Genomic DNA, 20,229 nt, shown 5'->3' with positions numbered 1-20,229 from the left:
CTCTAGATTCAGATCCAATTTAGCACAGAGCTCCAAGAGGATAGCCCTTGGAAATCTGAAACAGCTGATAAGCCAGTCATCATCCTGGGTCAGAAAATCATTGTGGTCCCTAAAAAACTCGTTCTTTTCGGATTCTGCCATTAGCAATGTCCTCTAATAAGGCCAAAGCTGGCATTGCTATAGACTAAGGGTTGTATCAATTTGCATACTTATGCTTTTATATGTTCTTATTTAATTGCATAATTGATATAATATTCCCATAAGGCTGGTGTGACAATATATGTCAATTATTTAATAAATTTCAAATTAATAGCAAATGCTTCCCACAGGTGGTGGTGCGATAGACTTTTAGAACAATTTGTCATGTAATGTTTACAACTTCACTTCATTGCCTATAAGAGTCGCCAACGGACAAGAACAATGAGAAATGTACGTACGCCAGACATGAAATTGGCTTGCAGGAACACACATTCTCGCGTTACTTTCACTGTTAGTACATCCGACCGTGAGCGTGAAAGCTGGCGTACAGAAAGTTTTTGTGCGTACGCATGGTTGATCAACTTTAAAAGGCTGAAAATTGGCATGCCTGTTAAAATAATCCTCATGCCTAATTCTCTGATCTGCACCATTGTTATGAACTTCTTGAAACACAGTTTCCATTCGACTGACTAAAGCAGAACAATAGGTCTGTGTTTTCTAAGTGACCACCCACTGGAGAATCAATTTGAACATGCACCGGCAAGCAAGGCTCTCGACTATGAACTAGGAAAAATGGTGAATAACCAGTGCTAGAATGAGGGGTGGCATTAAAGGATTCAACCCGTATGAAGTGATGAAAGTTTAGCTGGGATTACGGTCTCTGAAAAAGAAGGAACAACCATTGTGGTAGACACTGAATCACCCACAAGTTTAGGAACATGCTGATTTCCTTTTCATTTTTTTCTGTAGTCACCATTCAGTTCAAGAGACCTGTTCTGGGCATTAATCACAAGCTTATGAGCAGACAAAAAGTCCCAGCCTAATATAATTGGCTTTGAGCAATTTCTGATCACTTGAAAAGAGTGTGAGACTGAGTGCAGTCCCAATGTTACATTTGCTGATGTACCTACTGAATCTAAAGCACCCCCAGAAATCGATTTTAAAGGTATGAACTGCTTCACTAATGGTCTTTGAAGTAAAATAGCAGTAGACATTCTGAAATCACTTATAAGAGAAACATCAGCTCCACTATCCACAAATGCATGAACCAATGTGTCCTCAATTACAAGTGGCACATACTGAGTCATAAAATCAACAGAATCAGAAATCTCTTGGGGCTCACCAATTTCACCAGAGGGCCTGACTTCATTAGCAGTTGGAAACTGGCCCTCATTGTCAACTACTTGCAGTTTCCCTGGCATTGGTTGGCCTGCAAAGTAGGAGACTGAAAGCGTACGCGCCCTGGACTTGGTGATCAGTGATTCTGACGTTTTGATGAGTAGCTGTCCCATGCCCTGTCACACTGACCATAGTCTTGAAGAAATGAGCGTTCAGGTGAGTTTCGCTTTTCGAAGTTGTCCCGGTTCATGTGACCCCCTGGGACTCCGAGTACCATAGTCATCATGTCTGCGTGATTCCCGGTATGCTCTATCACCACTAGTGTCTCTGTAGGAAGATCTGAATCGATCATAGGAGTTACAGTCATTATATAAGTGTCTATCATACCTGTGCCATTCAGATGTGCGGCCTCTGTCACCATCTGGACTAGGGCTATGACTATGTCGGTCTGACGAAGAGCTGTGTCTGTTTGAATTCATCTGCCGGGTGATCTCAAGTTGGAGCTGATCCACTCTCTCTGACTATCTCTCCAGGGTCCTCAGTAGTTTCATGACATCACTTTATGTAGTGGAGTGCTGTAGTTGCAGGAGTACAAGGAGAGCCAGGTAAATTCCCTGGAGCTCCGGCGAGGGATCCTGTTGGCGATGAAGTCCGCTGTTGTGAGTATGATGGTAGTAGGACTTTGCTGGCTTGATGTGCTTGTTCAATCTGAAGAGCGAGAGTAACTGCAGCATCAAATGTGTCCACACCTTGTTCATGTATGCGAAGCTGGAGATCAATACCAGCAAAAAAACGTCAAAATTATTTTCCAGTCTTCGCATTAACCTCATAAGCCTAATCCATTTAACGGCTTATTTCAGCTGCAAAAAATTTAAGTGCTTCCCCAGGCATACGTTTGCGAGCATTGACATAACTTTGAAATGTGGACATGTAAACTCTTTGGCCAAAAACACTTTTCATCTTCTATTTTACCAGTTTGTAGTCTTTCTTCGTTTCACTCGGCAAACTGTCCCAATAACTAAAAGCTGTACCACCCAGGCTAGTGGGCAAAAGCTTGGATAACTTGTCGTCATCAAAATCAGAACTGGCCATTACAAAAACTTCAATTTGCCTGCACCAGCGAAGAAAATCTTTTTTCCCATCCCCCAAAAACATAGGCGGGAAATGGCCAGTAAAGCGGTGCATAGAATGAGAAGTACTATGCACGGGCACATCATGATCTGCATTTTTTCATTCACTCATTGTTTTCCAATGCTAGAATTTTCACCACAAAATAAATGAGCAATCCAGGCTAACAGCAAAAACGAAAGAATAAAAAACAACGGCAGCACAATGTTAAAGTAACTTGTTTGTGTTTTCCTGTGTCCCGCATTTTATTACCCCACATGTTTATGCACATCCTGTTTAGTATAGATGTCACTGATAGTTAAGACTTGAGGTGTCTGTACCCGCTATCAGCATGTTCCAGATATCAGCATGTTCCAGATGTCAAGAACAAGGAATTAACATATTGCTAACTTTAGCAGATTTACTAACATTGGGTCTGTCATGATTCCGCCATCATGTCATGTTTATTCTTAGTCTTGCAGCGGAGTCATGGCATAGCCTTAGGCTTTGTGTGAGAAAGACATGGCTTTGTTTTGATTCTGACTTGCCATGTGCTTTTTCATGTCTCGTCAGTGTTTCCCGCCCTTTTGTCTCGTTAACCTTCCCTGAGTGTTTCAGTACCCACACCTGCCCATTGTTATCTCCTTTGTTAGTCTCCCTATAAGATGCCCTCTTGTCTTTTGTCTTGTGCTCGTTCGTTGTGTGTTTTGTACCTGTATGCTGTACCTGTTCATGTATCCTGCCTTGTTTCCAAGTTCCCTGGTCTGTTGTAGTGTATGTACATTTACATTTTACATTTATTCATTTGGCAGACGCTTTTATCCAAAGCGACTTACAAGTAGTTTTATACAGTGGCACATTACTGCAGAGCAATCAGGGGTAAGGTGCCTTGCTCAAGGGCCCTTCAGTCATGACCTGCTGGCACTGAGATTAGAACCGGCAACCTTCTGATCACAAGCCCAATGCTCTAACCATTAGGCCACAGCTGATGTATGGTTCCCAGTTTCATGTTTATGGTTCTTAGTAGTTTTGTTTTTGCCCCCCATGTGGGAAGTGTTTAGTTTGAGTCTTAGTATTCAGTTTGAGTAGCGTTTTCCCCCATCAAGGGTGTTTTTTGTTCTATTTATTATTAAAGTATATTGTTAACCCCGTCATCCCCGTGTCTGCCTGCACTTGGGTTCTCCCCTCTGTGTTTCTTGACAGAATGAACGAGCCAAAACAGAACCCAGCAGGCAGATTGGAGGCAAGGCGAGCGACCCAGGCTCGTCGCCTCCTTGGTTTACGTCAGAGGCACTCCGACGTATTGGAGTTTGCGGACCGTTTTTTTGAGGTGGCAGGGGAGATGGTCCACAGTGAGCAGGAACAGATGGTCCTGTTCAATGGCGGCCTCAACCAACCTTTAGCGGGGTGGGAGATGCAGATGCTGAGACCGCTGGGCTTCACTGACCTGATCAGGTATGCCATGAATCGGCCGGAGCCCAGTGTCTCAGCTCAACCCAGTCTTTCCCCCCCGCTGGCCGCCATCCCCGAGGGTCGGACCCTGCAAATCGGGGTTGTGGGCCTCTCCTCACCCTCCGCAACCTCCACCTCGTCCACCGCACCACCTCCTACAGTCTCCCCACCTGCAGTCAGCCTTGGTGGCAAGAAGGGAAGGCGAGAATCCTGGTGGTCCTCGTCAGAGGCCTCCAACCCGGAGACAGCCACGCCATTCACCTCCAGCCGACCACCAGACGGGTGGCTCGGCTGAAGAAGAAGAGGCAACGGAGGGCGGTCCCAAGTCCGGTGGTCCCAAGTCCGGTGGTCCCAAGTCAAGTTCCCCAGCCGGCCGGCCTGCCGGCCGGCCTGCCAGCCGGCGTCAAGTCCAGGTCTTCAGCCGGCCTTCCAGCCGGCGTCAAGTCATTATCCTCAGCCGGTCCCTCCCAGAGCCTCTGGGACTCCGCGCTCTTGAGCGCCTCCCCCCAGGGTACACTCCCCTAAGTCCCCTGGGACTCCGCGCTTCCGAGCGCCAGGGACAAAGACTGTTCCCCCTTATCCCAACCCCTTTGGACTTCCCCCCCATGGACTCATGTGTTCCCCCCATGAACTCTGTTGTTCCCCTCCCCCATCCCTTGTTTGTTATTTTTATTATGTCACCCCAACCCTTATGTAATGTATTCTTGTCTGCCCCTAATATTGTTTAGTATGTTTTGCCTTGTCTTGTCATTGTCCCAGTCTGCCTTGTCTTGTCAGTCTACCCCTTGATGAACACCTGGAGTTGTTCATTTAAGGGGGGGCTTATGTCATGATTCCGCCATCATGTCATGTTTATTCTTAGTCTTGCAGCGGTGTCATGGCATAGCCTTAGGTTTTGTGTGAGAAAGATATGGCTTTGTTTTGATTCTGACTTGCCATGTGCTTTCTCGTGTCTCGTCAGTGTTTCCCGCCCTTTTGTCTCGTTAACCTTCCCTGAGTGTTTCAGTACCCACACCTGCCCATTGTTATCTCCTTTGTTAGTCTCCCTATAAGATGCCCTCTTGTCTTTTGTCTTGTGCTCGTTCATTGTGTGTTACTCTCAGCCAGTCTTGTCTCATTGTTCCAAGGTTACCAGAGCGGGCAGGACGCAGTCCAAGGCTACCGGAGCGGGCAGGGCGCAATCCATTCCCAGACCTGACAAATGCTGGACGAAGGACGTGGCGACTCTACAAAACTTCAGTCGCTATTAGATTATTAATGATAATTTTAAATCTAAATTTGTTTTTTATTTTGCCTTGTTGTGCAAGCACTGTTGAGCTTGTGCAGAGGCAGCAGTTTTTGCCAGAGGGGAACTGGAATCCCCTGGTTAGGCCTGGTCTCCCTCTGAGGTTTTTTTTCTCCTCCAATGGAGTTTTGGGTTCCTCGCCACCGTTTGCATACTGTTTTGCACTGTTTGCCTGGCCGGGGGGGGCAGCTAGAATTTGATAGTCTTATTTAATTAACTCTGCATATAGTAATTTATTGTGTGTCTGATATTTGAACTGTGTTTTGACTTCCATAACCTTTTATGTTTTACTTATAGTCAATGTTTTCTTGTACAGCTGCTTTGTAACAAGGAAAATTGTAAAAAGCGCTATATAAATAAAGCTGACTTGACTTGACTTGTACCTGTATGCTGTACCTGTTCATGTATCCTGCCTTGTTTCCAAGTTCCCTGGTCTGTTGTAGTGTATGTATGGTTCCCAGTTTCATGTTTATGGTTCTTAGTAGTTTTGTTTTTGCCCCCCATGTGGGAAGTGTTTAGTTTGAGTCTTAGTATTTAGTTTGAGTAGCGTTTTCCCCCATCGAGGGTGTTTTGGTAGCACTTTATAATAACTGCACGCTATGAATCATTAGTTAAGCATCAGTAAATAGCTAATTGATCATTTATGAAGCATTTGCTCCATATTAATAGACATTAGTAAGCAGTTCATAAATACAGCTAAAAATGCGTTATTCTTGATTTATAAGCATGTATATAATATGCTTAATAATCAAATTTTCATACTTTATTAAGGATAAATTCATCATTTCTAAATTAAGGATTACATTACTTACAAACCAGTTAGTTGGGAGTTGTCAGTAGTTCATGAGATCATTTAGAAAGTGTTAGTAAATGATTAATAAACTCTTTGAATGCACATTTATATATCTTATTATTCAGACATGTCGTAACAGTTACTCAATGTGTTAATAAATGGTTTATTAACACACATTCCTGCTGTAATTCATGATTAGTTAAGGTAGTTATAAAACATTTACTCGTTGTTAGATAACGATTTTTGTGAGCTCATCTAAAGTGAGGACTATTTATGCCTTGTAAAGCATTTACAAATGAGAGTTAAAGGCAGTTATCTTCTAAACAGAAAAAGGAAAAACACAACACAGAGGGATACAGAACATAGAAATATTTATTTCAAGCAACAAAATAAATTAAACTGTACAACTGTACATATTAATGAATATAAAACAATTTAATATATAATGAAAAAACTAAACCTCTGCATAATCAAAATTGTGCAACTGAACATATAAATTAAAATAAAATGAATTTATATAAAATAAAAATCCCTGCAAAGTCATAGATTTTTTTTATGCACACCTCAAGAACAAATATAACTGTGCAGTAAAATGCAACTAGGACTCTGCAATATAAAAATTTATTTTTTTAAGTGCAAACATTGCTGAATACAAATTTACCAGTGCCAAAACTGGATTATAAAATACAACAAATATATTTTTTTAAAACAGTAATATAAAATATTTCAAAACCTCAGTACAAACTGCAAACATTACAGAACAGCAGTGCAGATTGTGGGTGGATTTCGGTTCACAATCCAACTATAAATATTATTTTGCAAGATTTATCGTGAAAACTTCCCCAGATCCTAGGTCAGTTCACTGTCGTTTAAGGGGAAGCAGCTTACCGGAAGCCTTAAAGGCTTTGATAGTATCTTTTACAGCTGGATCCTCCTGAATTAAGGCAGCACACTGTGTGGCAAATGCACTAAGTTTAACATGACTGCTGTGGTTTTTAAGGAGTTCCTTATACTTGTCATGTGCAGCTATGTAAAGCTCTGCGATTGGAGCGTTGACAATTACCGTGTTCCTGTCCACGCCAACATGCTTGAAAGCAGCTGACATGGTCCCTCCTCTAATGAAATGCCGAAGAACTTTTTGGTATCGGGCCACCACCTGCTGTGGTGTTTGGGCTGTAATTCAGAAAAAAAAGAATTGTTATTATATGTTTTTATTATTGCCACACACCCTGAGATAGCAAACCAAATAATACTTCTCTTAAGGGTAGTTTCTTTACGTTCTTCCATATTTAAGTGACTGTTACCTCATGAAGTTTACAGCTTTTGTGTAGTAAAAGCTGCTTAAATCACCCTCTTATTTAGTTAAGTCTACCAGGTAGTTCTTCTAAATCCCCAATGACATTTTTATGGCACACACACAACGTGACATCGCGCAGCAAGAACCAGCCAAGAGAGAAACAACGAGGCCTATACAACAGACATACAGTACACTACCGTTCAAAGTTTGGGATCAGTAAGGTTTTTAATGTTTTTACAAACCTGTCTCTTATGCTTATATAGGCTGCATGCATTTGATAAAAAATACAGAAAGACAGTAACATTGTGAAAATTATTACAATTTATAATAACGGTTTTCAATTGTAATATTTTTTTAAATATCATTTGTAACTTTATAACAAAGCAGAATTTTCAGCATCATTAGTCTTCAGTGTCACATGATCCTTCAGAATCAGAATCCTTCATGATTCTTTGACGCATAATAAGTTAAAATGAAGCATTTATTTAATAAAGCAATCTTTTCTAACAATATAAGTCTTTACTATCACTTCATCACATCCTTGCTAAAAAAAGTATTTCAGGTATTTCAAAGTAATCAAAAAAATGTTCATGTGTATTATTACAAAGGATTTCTATTTTGAGTATTTCTATTTTACAAAGAAACCAGGGGGCAAAAACAAAAGCACCTTAAACTGATAATAAATCAATGTATTAAGACTGATGAAGGATCATGTGACACTGAAGACTAGAGTAATGACTGATGAAAATGTTGCTTTGATGAGAGGAATAAATTCTATTTTAAAGTATATTAATATAAATCACCATTATGTTTAAATTGTAATAATACTTCATAATATAACTGTTTTCTTTTTTTTCCTTTATTTTCAAACAATGAATGCAGTCTTTAACTAACTGAACCCAAATCTCTGAATGCAGTGTAAGTAGTGGCAAACCATAACCCAGTGAGTGGTAAGAGTGTAAAAAGCATTCTAACCTCTCTGACGTGTCTTAATTTTCTATTTTCTTTGACTTCTTCCCATACTTTTTTCCCTTTTTGTTCTCCTTTTTCTTCCTGTCTTCCTCTGAGGATTGAGAGGAGTCAGACATAGTATCAGAGGAAGATTGATCTGAGCTGTCACGAGAGGAATCTGAAGACAAGGGAATCCCCTGGCTGGAACCTGTGTCCTTTCTTTTAAGAGCTGTTAAAACGGAGACATATATAAGGCTCATCACATCATACACAGGAACACAAAGCTGAACTCACATAATAAAACTCAACTTTACTGTAATTTTGAACACGTGTGTTGTGAGACTTACCTGACACCAGTTGCTCTTTTAAATAGTCCCTCTCCTTGGTCAGCTCGTCAATCTTCTCTTTTTGCCACTCTACTCTCAGTTTACACATCTCCAACTCATGGGATTTTCTTTTGTCTGCCAGATGTGCAGTGGGGGCCATGGAGACACCTGATGGAAAGGAATTGTTGATTATTGAATTAACTGAGAACGTTTACTTTCTTGTTATCTTACAAACTCTCATCCCGCGCTGCGTTTGTACATTAAACAATGAAAGTCAAAATGTCATTACAAAAGTGAATTGTTGACAGCCAGACTGTCTGCCTGAGAGTGCATGCAGTGAGGTACATCCCACTCGCAGCGCTCCCGCCCCCCTGCGCGTCCCCAGTGTGTCTAGCGATTAGCTTGCTAGCCATCATCAATAATGTGTGCCATTGAATAGAGTAACATACTCACCACTAGTGCCACTGACGCAAGTCTTCTCCAACGCATCAATTTCCACGCTGTCATTCCTTTTGGCCCGGGTCCGCGGGCCTTTTCGATTTTTATCGGAATTCTCCATATTCAGTTTACACACTGCTGCACAATTCCTTTGTCTCCCGTTGATGACGTTTGGAAGCGCTACTTTTCCTTTGTCCCACACTGATTGCGTATGAAAGCGGCAGCGCAATTTCTCACGCCCACCAGATAAAAATCGAGATGTCTCTCAACAATCATCACTATATAAACTAAGTAATAAAAAATGAGATTTACCCAGCTAAAGAAGATTTTTAATGAGCCCACTTCTATAAAGAAAACCCTGAAGCTTATTAAGTGGCTTCAGAAAAGGAAACTGCTAAAAACTAAAATTAAATGCAGAATATGCCATCGGAAGATGAAAATGAAGAAAAGGACGAACAGTGGAGATCAATGCTTGGTAAGAAATAAACACACACACACACACACACACACACACACACACACACACACACACACACACACACACACACAAACAAACTGTGTGTATATATATATATATATATATATATATATATATATATATCAATATTGTAAAATAAATCATCATGTTTTTTTACAATAGGATTTGTCGACTAATTGTACATGGGGGAAGGGCAAAACAAATTTCGATCAGGCACAAATCAATCTTTAGTGGATCAAAGGTCTCCTTCAGCAAGTGGATGCAGTTCATGTACAGGTAGGCAAGTAATAACAGTTGTAATATAAACACTAGTATTTTCAAGAGCTACATCTTTTTAAATCAGTTATTTATTTATTTTGCAGTAGTGTGTCATTAGGAAATATCAGTTTAAATTACCAAACATTCATTTCGCCTTGAATTGTAATAATCTAGTGAGATTTTTGAGATCTGATCTGATCATCCAGTATGTCTGGAATGACATGAAGAAACAGAACAAACTCAGACAGACTCAATCCAGAAGAACTGTGTCTACAAGATGCTTCAAGAAACCTACCTGCAAAGCTACAGTACTGTTAAAAGTTTTAGACAAATGCTGTAAAATGAGGATGCTGTCAAAATTAATGTCACGAATAGATTTTCTTCGTCAGTTAACCTCTAATAACTGAATGAAATCAAAATTACTTGTGAGCATCTTTTGTGTTTAAAGCAGCTTTTGTCGGTGCACTTGAGCAGTGTCTTTCAGGAGCTTTGCAGGAGGTTTCTTGAAGCGTCTTGGAGACAGTTCTTCTAGATTTAGTCTGTCTCAGTTTCTTCTGTTTCTTCATGGCATTATTGTGAATAGAGAAGCAAAAAGTCAGCAGAAGTGTGCAGTAGTGCGTAAGTCTGCTATTTACCCTGCTATCTTGTTTTTAACTGTTGAACTGGACTGTTGCCTGTTGTTAGTTAAGATTATTTGTGCTTGTTAATTTAATTACTCGTTGACTGAGTGTTAAGGTGTTAGCGTGTTACTGTAGTCACATTAAGTCGCACAATTGCCATTAGCCACTCGTTACGGCTAGACATTATAGGTTTTCACTTAAAAGCATGGAGCTAGTTGATCGCTGTTTGATCCGTGGCCTATTCAAGTCGCTCAGGGTTTGTTTTACTAATCGAGCGTGTTAAGCTCTACTCTGTTCTCGCTCATCTTAACCCATACTTAAGCTGTGCCTCTGTGCTGGCGCGGTACACGTCAGCAGTAGCGTCAGCCCTGGTGTGCAGCCCTCCTCGTGTGAAGACCAATGAGAGTAAAGACCTGCGACCCAACCTGCGCGACTCCACCGACTCCTCCAGATCACACCCTTACTCAAGAAACCCACATTGGATCCCGCTTCTACGGAGAGTTATCGACCTGTCTCTCTCCTCTCTTTTATTTCGAAAACTCTTGAAAGGGCAGTTTTCAAACAAGTCTCTTCATACCTATCCCAGAACAAACTACTGGATGACAAACAATCTGCCTTCAAAGCAAACCACTCCACTGAGACTGCACTGCTATCGGTCACAGAAGCACTGTGGCTTGCCAAGGCGGAATCCGAATCCTCGGTCCTGATTCTGCTCAACCTATCTGCAGCGTTTGACATGGTCAATAACCAGATACTGCTAGCAACCCTGTCATCTTTTGGAATCTCAACCTCCCCGCTCCGCTGGTTCCAATCCTAGCTCTCCGGCAAATCCCTCAAGGCGTCATAGAGGGGCTCGCTGTCCACTGCTCACCACATGATCACTGTGGTCCCTCAGGGATCGGTGCTTGGACAGCTGACTTTTTCCATCAACATGACATCCTTGGGACCCACGGGCACACGGCTTCTCATATCACTGTTATGCAGACGACACCCAGATCTACATCTCACATTGTAAATGTAAACTGATATTTCCCACTGACAGCAAAAGAAAGAAAAGACTGACTTAAAACCCTTTTTAGCTGCTGAAAATACTAGCGTTCTAGTCATTTTGTGCACCACTGTATATCTTAAACTCACTTTGTTGCTGTTCCCTATGTAATTTGCATAAAATTTGCAATATTTAGAAGAATTTATACAATGTCAGTAATTTTACATAAAGAGAATTACATGTTCTATTTGCCCTTAAAGGTTTTCTCAGGGTCTACGGTTACGCCAGATAGACATGATGGATGACAGCCTAGCGGGTCCCTTACGGAAAAGTCACATGAGTTTCACACATTTTTCACACGTGATCACATGTTTTTTACATGTGATCACATGTGGCCACATGTGACCATGTGTGAACAACATGTGAAATTCATATGGACAACCCAACACCACAAGCGGGCAACATGTGATCACACGTGGGCAACATGTGATCACATGTTGCAGCACATGTGGAGACATGTGAACACGTGGGCAACATGTCACCACATGTTGCAGCACATGTGGAAAAGATGTTACCATAGGTTATGACGTTTAGAGCACATGTGTAAAATTAGACTCTTTCCAAAGTGTAAATCACATCACAATACTGACCTTTCAGATTCACTTTTTGTAATGTCAAACACAAAACATATGAATGAATACAAATGGTATCTGTATAAAGGCACAAATGCTGCAACTATTTTTTTAAATCTTTATTTAAATTATTGATTAAAATATTGGCCAGATACAGTGTTCAAATCAGCATGTTCACACTTTTTGCAACAGTGCAACATTTACATTTGGTATTACTAATACATTTCATACAATACAAAAAACATTATAAATTATTAACATTAACAATCTACTGACCAAAAGTGAAATACTGACCAGAAACAGTTAAGTTGTCAATGCACTTAAAACTATTAAAAATGTAAGAACTGCAACATATCTACACGAAACAAAGTTGATAGTGCAGATGTGTGTGTATCACCGCGCTAAATGCGACGTGTGTGTGTGTAGATCTGTGTGCAGACCCAGGCTGAATGCAAGTTATGTGTTTGTGTTGCCCGCACTGAATGTGCTTTGTGTGTCTGTGTTGACCTGCACTGAATGTGCTTTGTGTGTTTGTGTTCACCTGCGCTGAATGTGCTTTGTGTGTTTGTGTTGACCCATGTTGAATGTGACTTGTGTGTTTATGTTGACCTGGACTGAATGTGACTTGTGTGTTTGTGTTGACCCATGCTGAATGTGATGTGTGTGGGTGTAGATCTGCGCTATTTGTGACGTGTGACAGTGTGTGTGTCTGTAGACTTCCACTGAATGTGACGTGTGTGTGTGTAGATTTGGGTGTGCAGACCCACGCTTAATTTGACTTGTGTGTTTGTGTAGACCCCTGCTGAATGTGATGTGTGTGTGTAGATCTGTGCTATTTGTGACATGTATGTGTTTTATTCAAGAATTTAATCTTTCTCTAAACTGTTTGGCATTAAACAAACTAAACAAGTATTTTCTTGTCTGTATACTACAAATTTGTCTGACAGTTGGCTTAGGTCCAGAGCAGTTAATTCACCAAATTCAGAAGATATTGACATCACATGCTTAATCTGGCACCGAGATTCACCATAGTAGCCTTGAAGAAACAACCTAGGTTTTGACACACACTTTCTCACAAGACATAATGCATGTTCACAGCCAGTGTGACTCTCAACATTGGCAAAACCAACTATTTGACAAACACTACCATCAGATATCCTGACCAGAGTGTTATCTCTCTTAAGTTTTCTTCTATAATTAATGCTAAGAAATATCTGTGAGTTATGGACAGCTTTGTGGTAAAATATTGCTTGATCTTTGACAGGGTTTTCAAGAAACTGCTCAACAGCATCCTTTTCATATAGATCAAGAGCTCTAGAGCAACCGTGACCAAAAAACACAGTGCCATTCACTCTTCGTACATGTTTAGTTGCATTGAAGCCATCAACCACTGTGTCAAACAGCTGCTGCACTCTAGGATGAGCATTCAGCATCAGAACCTTGCCCATGCTCTCTACTTTTTTTAGTAAGAGAAAAGATTTTACTATCTGTAAAGGTACAGATTGTGTGCCATTGTACAGTTTCAACAGAAATCCATTGCACCCTTCAAAACTGTATGCACTATAACACCACAGGGGGCCCCAGTTTCTGACACTGTCACTAAGATGTAAAAGAATGTGAACATTGTATGTCATATGGGGTCTACCATACAAGGTCTCAAAATTTAGCACAAATTCATTTAGGTGTTGAGATGCATAAAATAGCTCCAGCTGCGTAATGCATGTTGTTTGCAGGACATAAACTGCTTGGCACAAAAGCAGGAAGTGCTCAAAAAATCTACGAGGAAGAACAGATTTTAAAACAATGGGAGCATAAAACAAGAGAAAAGCTCGCCATTCCGATGCTTTCCAATAGGCTCTGGTTAAGATAGATCTGGGCATTCTTGTGATGTTGGATGGAGGTTGAAACTGTTCAATTTTCCTATCTATTTCATTTGCTCTGGTTCCAATATACCAGGGCTCTTTGTGGAAAGAACTGTCAAACCACAGGGTAGACAGCTGTCTCATCACACCTAAATCAATGCAGTGCATGGAGTCAACAATAAATCCAGAAACAATATCAAAAAAAGGCAATGACCTTAAAGGTGTGGGTCCTTTTACACCAAAGTTTTCACCAGTCCCTACATTTCTTTGGCATTTAATCATATCTGTGTGAGAGCGTTCGGTCACTTCTTCGTGATAAGGATATACTTGAACATGTCCTCTACCTTTCTCAACTCTTTCCCCTGGATGCAGACACCAGTTGCAGCCAAATTTGCCATTGAATTGCTTGATATTTTGCAACATGGCTCTAGCAACACTATCACATGAACAAATTATAGCATACACATAAGATTTCACAATCTTAGTATTTGAACACCACTCAAAACCGACTGAGCTGAGCATTTTCATCTCATTGATAAAAGGTCTAAAAAATGTGGAGATGGATGGCTTTTTCGGACCAAACCATAGTCCTGTTAAAAACATGGTCTTTTTCCTTATGTTTGGTGGAAGCTCATTTATGTGACATAACAAGGGCCAGATAGAAAAGGAGGAGGATTTGAAGATGGGTACACCATCAGAGTTAAAAGTAAGACTAAAGGAGTAATCTTTTTTTAGATTTGAGTCTTTGCACATTTGTTTGTACAATTTCCCATCCATTATGTCCGAAATGGTGTCAGGGTTTGTTGGTCTGGTCTTTCTGTAGTTTAGAGACTCTCCAAGATTTGAAGTTTCTAAGGAATGTTTAAGTTGGTCGATAAGGGGCAAGGTAAAGAAGAAGTTACCATTTTTCATTAGTTCATTTTTGTCAAAGTCTTGATGGCAACTCTTACATGCATTATTTTCCAAAACACAACAGCACTTAGGGCAATATACATGAAAATCGTATTTACCCGTTTTGAAAAGTTTTTTAAACAGATATTTGGTGGCTGGCAAGTGAGAATCTTGTGGTAGAATAAGACTCAAAATTTGGAGAAGTGTTTGCAAACCATCTTGTGTTAATCCCACAATTACAGCAAAGGCCATCAGAAGAAGGATGGTTTGTCCTAGAGTAACCAATGCTCCTTGGTACAGTGGGGACCTCATCATGTCATCATTAACCTAGAAAAAGCATGGGTCATTTTAGTTACAGCATTGCATTATCAGGAAACAACTGCAATATACATACATAAATTCATTTCATACATACATACATACATACATAAGTTAACTGGCAATAAGCATTCAAACAAATAGATTAAATTAGATTTGTTAAGGTCAAACAAACTCCACTGACTCACCCATAAACTACAACGCAACCAACTTTCAAAGGGCTGAAAGTGTTTGAAGACTTATTGTAGAATATTCTTTTTGTGACTCCAGTGATTTATCATTAAATAATATAAAGCAAAGAGGATAATTTTTGTGCACAAACAAATAAAAATTATGAATGTATTAAATTTTTTTACCAACTTTCATGTTATTTATCACATCCGGGAAAATGCTTTCAAGATCACCAAGCTCTCAATGACGGTGAATCTGGGGTCAGCACCGCCTGACGCATGCACTTGGTGTTGACGTGAATGTTTTGTGCGACACAGACCCCAGATCCACTGTCATTGAGATCTTGGTGCTGTATTAAACGCACGTTTTTGAATATTGAAATTGTTGAATATAGTCATTATTGGTATTTGTTTGCAAACATAGAGAATCCTCGTTGCTTTATTGTATTTAATGCTAAATCACTGGAGTCACATGGACTATTTTAACATCGTCTTTACTCACTTTCAGCCCTTTGAAAGTTGATTGCGTTGCAGTCTATGGTGGAGTTAGGGTGGTGGTACAATACACTGGTGGTACAATGCACTGTATGTGTACATATATTGTAATGAAATCCAACAGAAAATAGTATAATATTTTTTTCTAAAAAAATGTAACTGTAAACTCGACTTGAATAGTGAATAAACAATGAAATACAATAATTTGAAATGTTAATATAAAATGAAGAAATGGTCCTACAATTTGTTCAGAATCAGAAGTTGTGTCATCACCACCATCATAATCACTGCTGGAGTGGTGCTTCATAGAGAGACAACAATAGCTACTATTAGCCAAATAAGTGCAATGACACAAAAAGATTGTATTATTATTGTTCAATTGTTAGCCTGTTTATTTGAGATAGAACAATTAACTGTCACTTTTTTAAGCGTGTGTTTACTACTAGTTTTGCTGATAAAGATTGAGCCAAACATACAAGACAATAGTTCTCAGCTTTAACACCAGTTTAACTGCATACTCACTTCAAAGTCCAAGCCTTCACTGCCACTGTTTGTGTAGTCATCAAGAGACTGCTGTTTAAAGGGAAAAATGGTTGAAATTATATTAATTGTTTAATGTGATGCTTAATCTCAAATGTTTTTGAGTTGGACATGAAATAAACGACAAAACAACAAACTTGTTCATGTTCATCGTCCAAACTCCCCTCAGCCTCATCACAGTCCTCCACAATGTGCCCAGTGTCCAAACTTGCACCTGTGCTATCACTTTCACTGGTTGTCTGGTCATAAAGAGCCTGCTGCAGAAAATGAGATACAGATGGTATTAAGCGTTTAATGTGGTGCTTAATTACAACTATATTTATTATTAATTACAACTATGGGGGTCAGCTGTGACCTAGTAGTTTGAGAGTTGGGCTTGTAATCAGAATGTTGCCGGTTCGAATCTCAGTACCAGCAGGTCATGACTGAAGTGCTCTTGAGCAAGGCACCTTACCCCTGATTGCTCTGCAGTAATGTGACACTGTAAGAAACTACTTGCAAGTCGCTTTGGATAAAAGCGTCTGCAAAATGAATAAATGTATTTTATGAATTATAGGCCTTTCACACTGGACATGATAAAGCAACGTGAATGTGAGACGCAATGACAAGCTGGACTAAAAATAATAGCTCCATTTGAAGCCCATCAGACTGCATGCGATCACTCATGTTGCAGTGTTTCCTATACAATGCAGGAATATGACTCATCCCTAGTATGTACTAGTATTAGTATGTGAAAACACCTAGTAAACCTACTTGTTCAGGTTTATCATTCAACCTGCCCTCTTCCTCATCACTGTTTACTACATCATACTCATTCTCAGAGTCCATACTTGCACCTAGGCCATCACAGTTTGCATGTTCATCATGAGACTGCTGCAAAAAATAAGATATAGAATTTTTTGTTTAAGCTTAATCTAATCTATTATATGGGGAACCTACTTCATAAAGTTAATAGTTTAACATCCCCTCTTCCTCATCACTGTTCTCTATAATGTGCCCATTTCGTTGCAAAAACAGTTTATAAAGATAACTTTTTATTTAGCTTCACAACCACAACTTCTGACAGTTTATCAAAAACTAAAAAAGAAACAGTATTTCTCAACAATTTGAAGGGTAAACCCACCTCAGAGTCCACAGTTGCACCTGTGGCATCACTGTCACTGGATGTGTGGTAATCAAGAGACTGCTTCAAAAAAGGAGAGACAAAAGATATCAAGACTTTAATGTGGTGCTTAATCACAACCATAATATGAGTCAGACATGAAAAACTCATGCCTTGTGTTTTAGCTCTGACAGATCACCCTAAACAAATACAATTATTACTGTATAACAACTTGAAATTGTATACGCACATCAAAAAGTCCAAACTTGAGGAAGGAGCACTGTTTTTGTCTCGATAGTCATCAATAGACCTCGGTGAGGATACAATAATAAATGTAATGCAGTAATTGTAAAAAAAACTGTACCAGTAGTGTTTCCCATTTTTTACTTACTCGCCATATTCTTATTTGTTCTGCCATAACCAAAAACCAAAAATTGTTTTTAACTTTTCATTTTAAGATGCAATCTCTATTTTGCTGCATTGTTTCTGAATCCGCAAAGCGTGCATAAAAACGTCATGTAAACGACTTTATGTATATATGTAAATGCCTTTATTAGGCATTAAGCTATAAAAAATATGATGGTGTATGTAACAGTTTAGATAATAAACGCAAGTCCGACGTGATGACGTAACGAGTATTCTAATTCGAAGTTTGTGACGCAAACTTGCGCCATAGTTGCACAAAATCCTGTTGGAAAACTACTGTAACGATAATAATTATCATGTTCAAATGTATTCTTACCTCTTTATTATTGATAACTTGGTCATCTTCACTCCAATCAGAATGAGAGCTGCACAGATATTGTTTCTTGTGTTTTTTTCCGCTCCAACAGATGCATAAATAGGACTTCACTTTACATCTATATTTGCTTACCTCTCATCATCATCAAGGGGATCTGAAATGAAGTGAATAATATTAGGTGTCTTGTAATTAAAAACTTAGTAACTAGGTATTTAAAAGTATAAATAAAATATGGCAAAACAAAGTCAGAATCACATCTTCGGTGGACTTCATGAATATTTATTTTATGCTACCTTCATTTTATACATATATAAGTGATCAGACAGACATACCTTTAAGACAGAAACGTCTAACGTTAGTTTTCGTAAGCTGACTCATACATTTCGCATAATGATTCGAATACAGAGTGTACAAATTAAATTACTTTGTAAAATCATTCATTACATTGATAACAGTTTTTCATCGTTTTGAAATCGACTCGGTATTTACGTGCAACTCGGGAAAACTGTAACGTTATTTTAAATTTCATTTGTTGAAAGCAACATGGCGCTGTTGAGTTGACGTAGCTGCAAAGGGCTAAATCGACATTTGGAGCTAGCTGTCAAGGACAGCCTATCTTAAGTATTTTAAGCTGGCAACGTTATTGTTTTCACTCTCACTAAACTAGAGATATTCTTTATTAATACGCTAAATAGATGCTAAAAGTTCATTCGCACGCGTGCTTTTAAATACATTTAAGAGTCGCTCGTGCGGAGTCCTAATTACGTTATATGGTGAAGATGTATTTCATATGCCAGACAATTAATTTACCAATTTTAGCCATACGATATCTTGTCGTCCGTGGTAAAGGCTCGTTGTAATCGCACAAATATCTTCTGTAATGTAACTTCCTCCTCTTTCTTGAAGGCTCCATTTTGTGAAAACATAAACATCACCCGCACCTCACTCTTCTCCTCCCTTCAAGTTGCGCGCGAGCAAAGAAGAACTTGACTTTTGATTGGATGATGTGATTGACTCTGATCTGTTATGATTGGTTGCAATTAGCGCTCTAGTCATCTTTCGTTGCTAAGGTAAATCTAGTCAGACAGAGACTACCGTAAGATACAGCTGCAACCATGTACGTGCTTATAAAATGGATTAAAGAAAATAAAGTAAGTGTTGAATCAGAAAAAAATGTTAGAGACAAAAAAATGTTAAGTGACCCCAAGAGGATCGGCCTGGTGGAACACGGTGCATTAGGAACAAAGCCACCTAAAGGAGGTTGGAAAGCTTTTCCGGGCCAAGTTCTCAGTATAAACGGTAAGTTATTATTTATAAATATTAACTAGCGAACACATTATGTAATTGCTTTTTTGTAGTTGTAATTTAATATTGGTGACGTAGTAATAAAGTACCATAGAGAAGTCAAAATAAATCCAGGCTGAATGGAAATAAGCCTACATTACGTTAGAAGCGCGCGCCTACTCTGTTTCAATCTCCAGTCAGGACTGGTCGTTTTTACCGAAGTTGTTCTGACAGGAAATTTCGTTTTACTACGTAAAATACATACTTCTAAACAAACTAACTATTAAAACATATCACAGTGAAGTCTATGACGATGTTTTTTCATCTTTATTGTATGCTTTTATATTAGTTTTAAAGTAATAAACAATTCTGGTATAGGGTTTAGCAGGAAAATTATCATGGCAACTTTTGTCCAGTAATATGATAAGTTCAAAAACCTTATCACTTTAAATAACTTTTTTTGTTAATAATAGCATAATTATTTACTGTAATTATTTTGTCAACTACAAAATGGATTTATTATGCTAAAATAAAATGGCTATAATGTATATTTATAATTACATTAATAATTGTAATAGTTAATTACAATAACTTCTTTATACAGAGGACCTTGGGAAAATAAGAAAGGCAGAAAGTCAGTGGATAGAGACACACAAAATGTGGACTGCATCAAAACCAGAGGTATGTTACACTATCATATGGCAGCCCCCTAAAATAATGAAAATCGAATATTCATTCCCCTTAAATAGGTATTCTCCCATTTTTTGTCTCTTTTAATATATTTGTTTTTACTCCTTTTGTTCCTCAATTGTTCTGCTTTTCCAAATTCTTTCTGATTTGTCAGGCTACATTTTCCAATGAGGATGATGGTTCCTCAGATGAT

At 39.1% G+C, this 20,229-nt stretch overlaps 2 protein-coding genes across 2 annotated transcripts; both read right to left on the bottom strand.

Moving 5' to 3' along the window:
• Window positions 1-6,308: 6,308 nt before the first annotated feature.
• Window positions 6,309-9,129, bottom strand: LOC306896015 (uncharacterized protein). Its single transcript, XM_079459658.1, has 4 exons — window positions 8,982-9,129; window positions 8,550-8,696; window positions 8,227-8,431; window positions 6,309-7,127 (listed from the first exon to the last, which is right to left on the bottom strand). Exons 1-3 carry the CDS (start codon window positions 9,085-9,087, stop codon window positions 8,241-8,243), a joined length of 444 nt encoding a protein of 147 aa, XP_079315784.1. The 5' UTR covers window positions 9,088-9,129; the 3' UTR covers window positions 6,309-7,127; window positions 8,227-8,240.
• A 4,977-nt stretch (window positions 9,130-14,106) lies between these two features.
• On the bottom strand, window positions 14,107-17,994 carry LOC306896749 (uncharacterized protein; the record flags this gene model as incomplete). The annotated part of the gene is made up of 8 exons (XM_079461016.1): window positions 14,107-14,240; window positions 14,815-15,022; window positions 15,920-15,979; window positions 16,201-16,251; window positions 16,356-16,475; window positions 16,972-17,091; window positions 17,342-17,404; window positions 17,986-17,994. 8 exons carry the CDS (start codon window positions 17,992-17,994, stop codon window positions 14,107-14,109), a joined length of 765 nt encoding a protein of 254 aa, XP_079317142.1.
• Between the last annotated feature and the right edge of the window lie 2,235 nt (window positions 17,995-20,229).

This window comes from Barbatula barbatula (genome assembly GCF_947034865.1).
Source record: "Barbatula barbatula genome assembly, chromosome: 7".
NCBI lineage: Eukaryota > Metazoa > Chordata > Actinopteri > Cypriniformes > Nemacheilidae > Barbatula > Barbatula barbatula.
The sequence above is the reverse complement of the archived record's forward strand: the minus strand, read 5'-3'. Positions and strand labels throughout refer to the sequence as shown.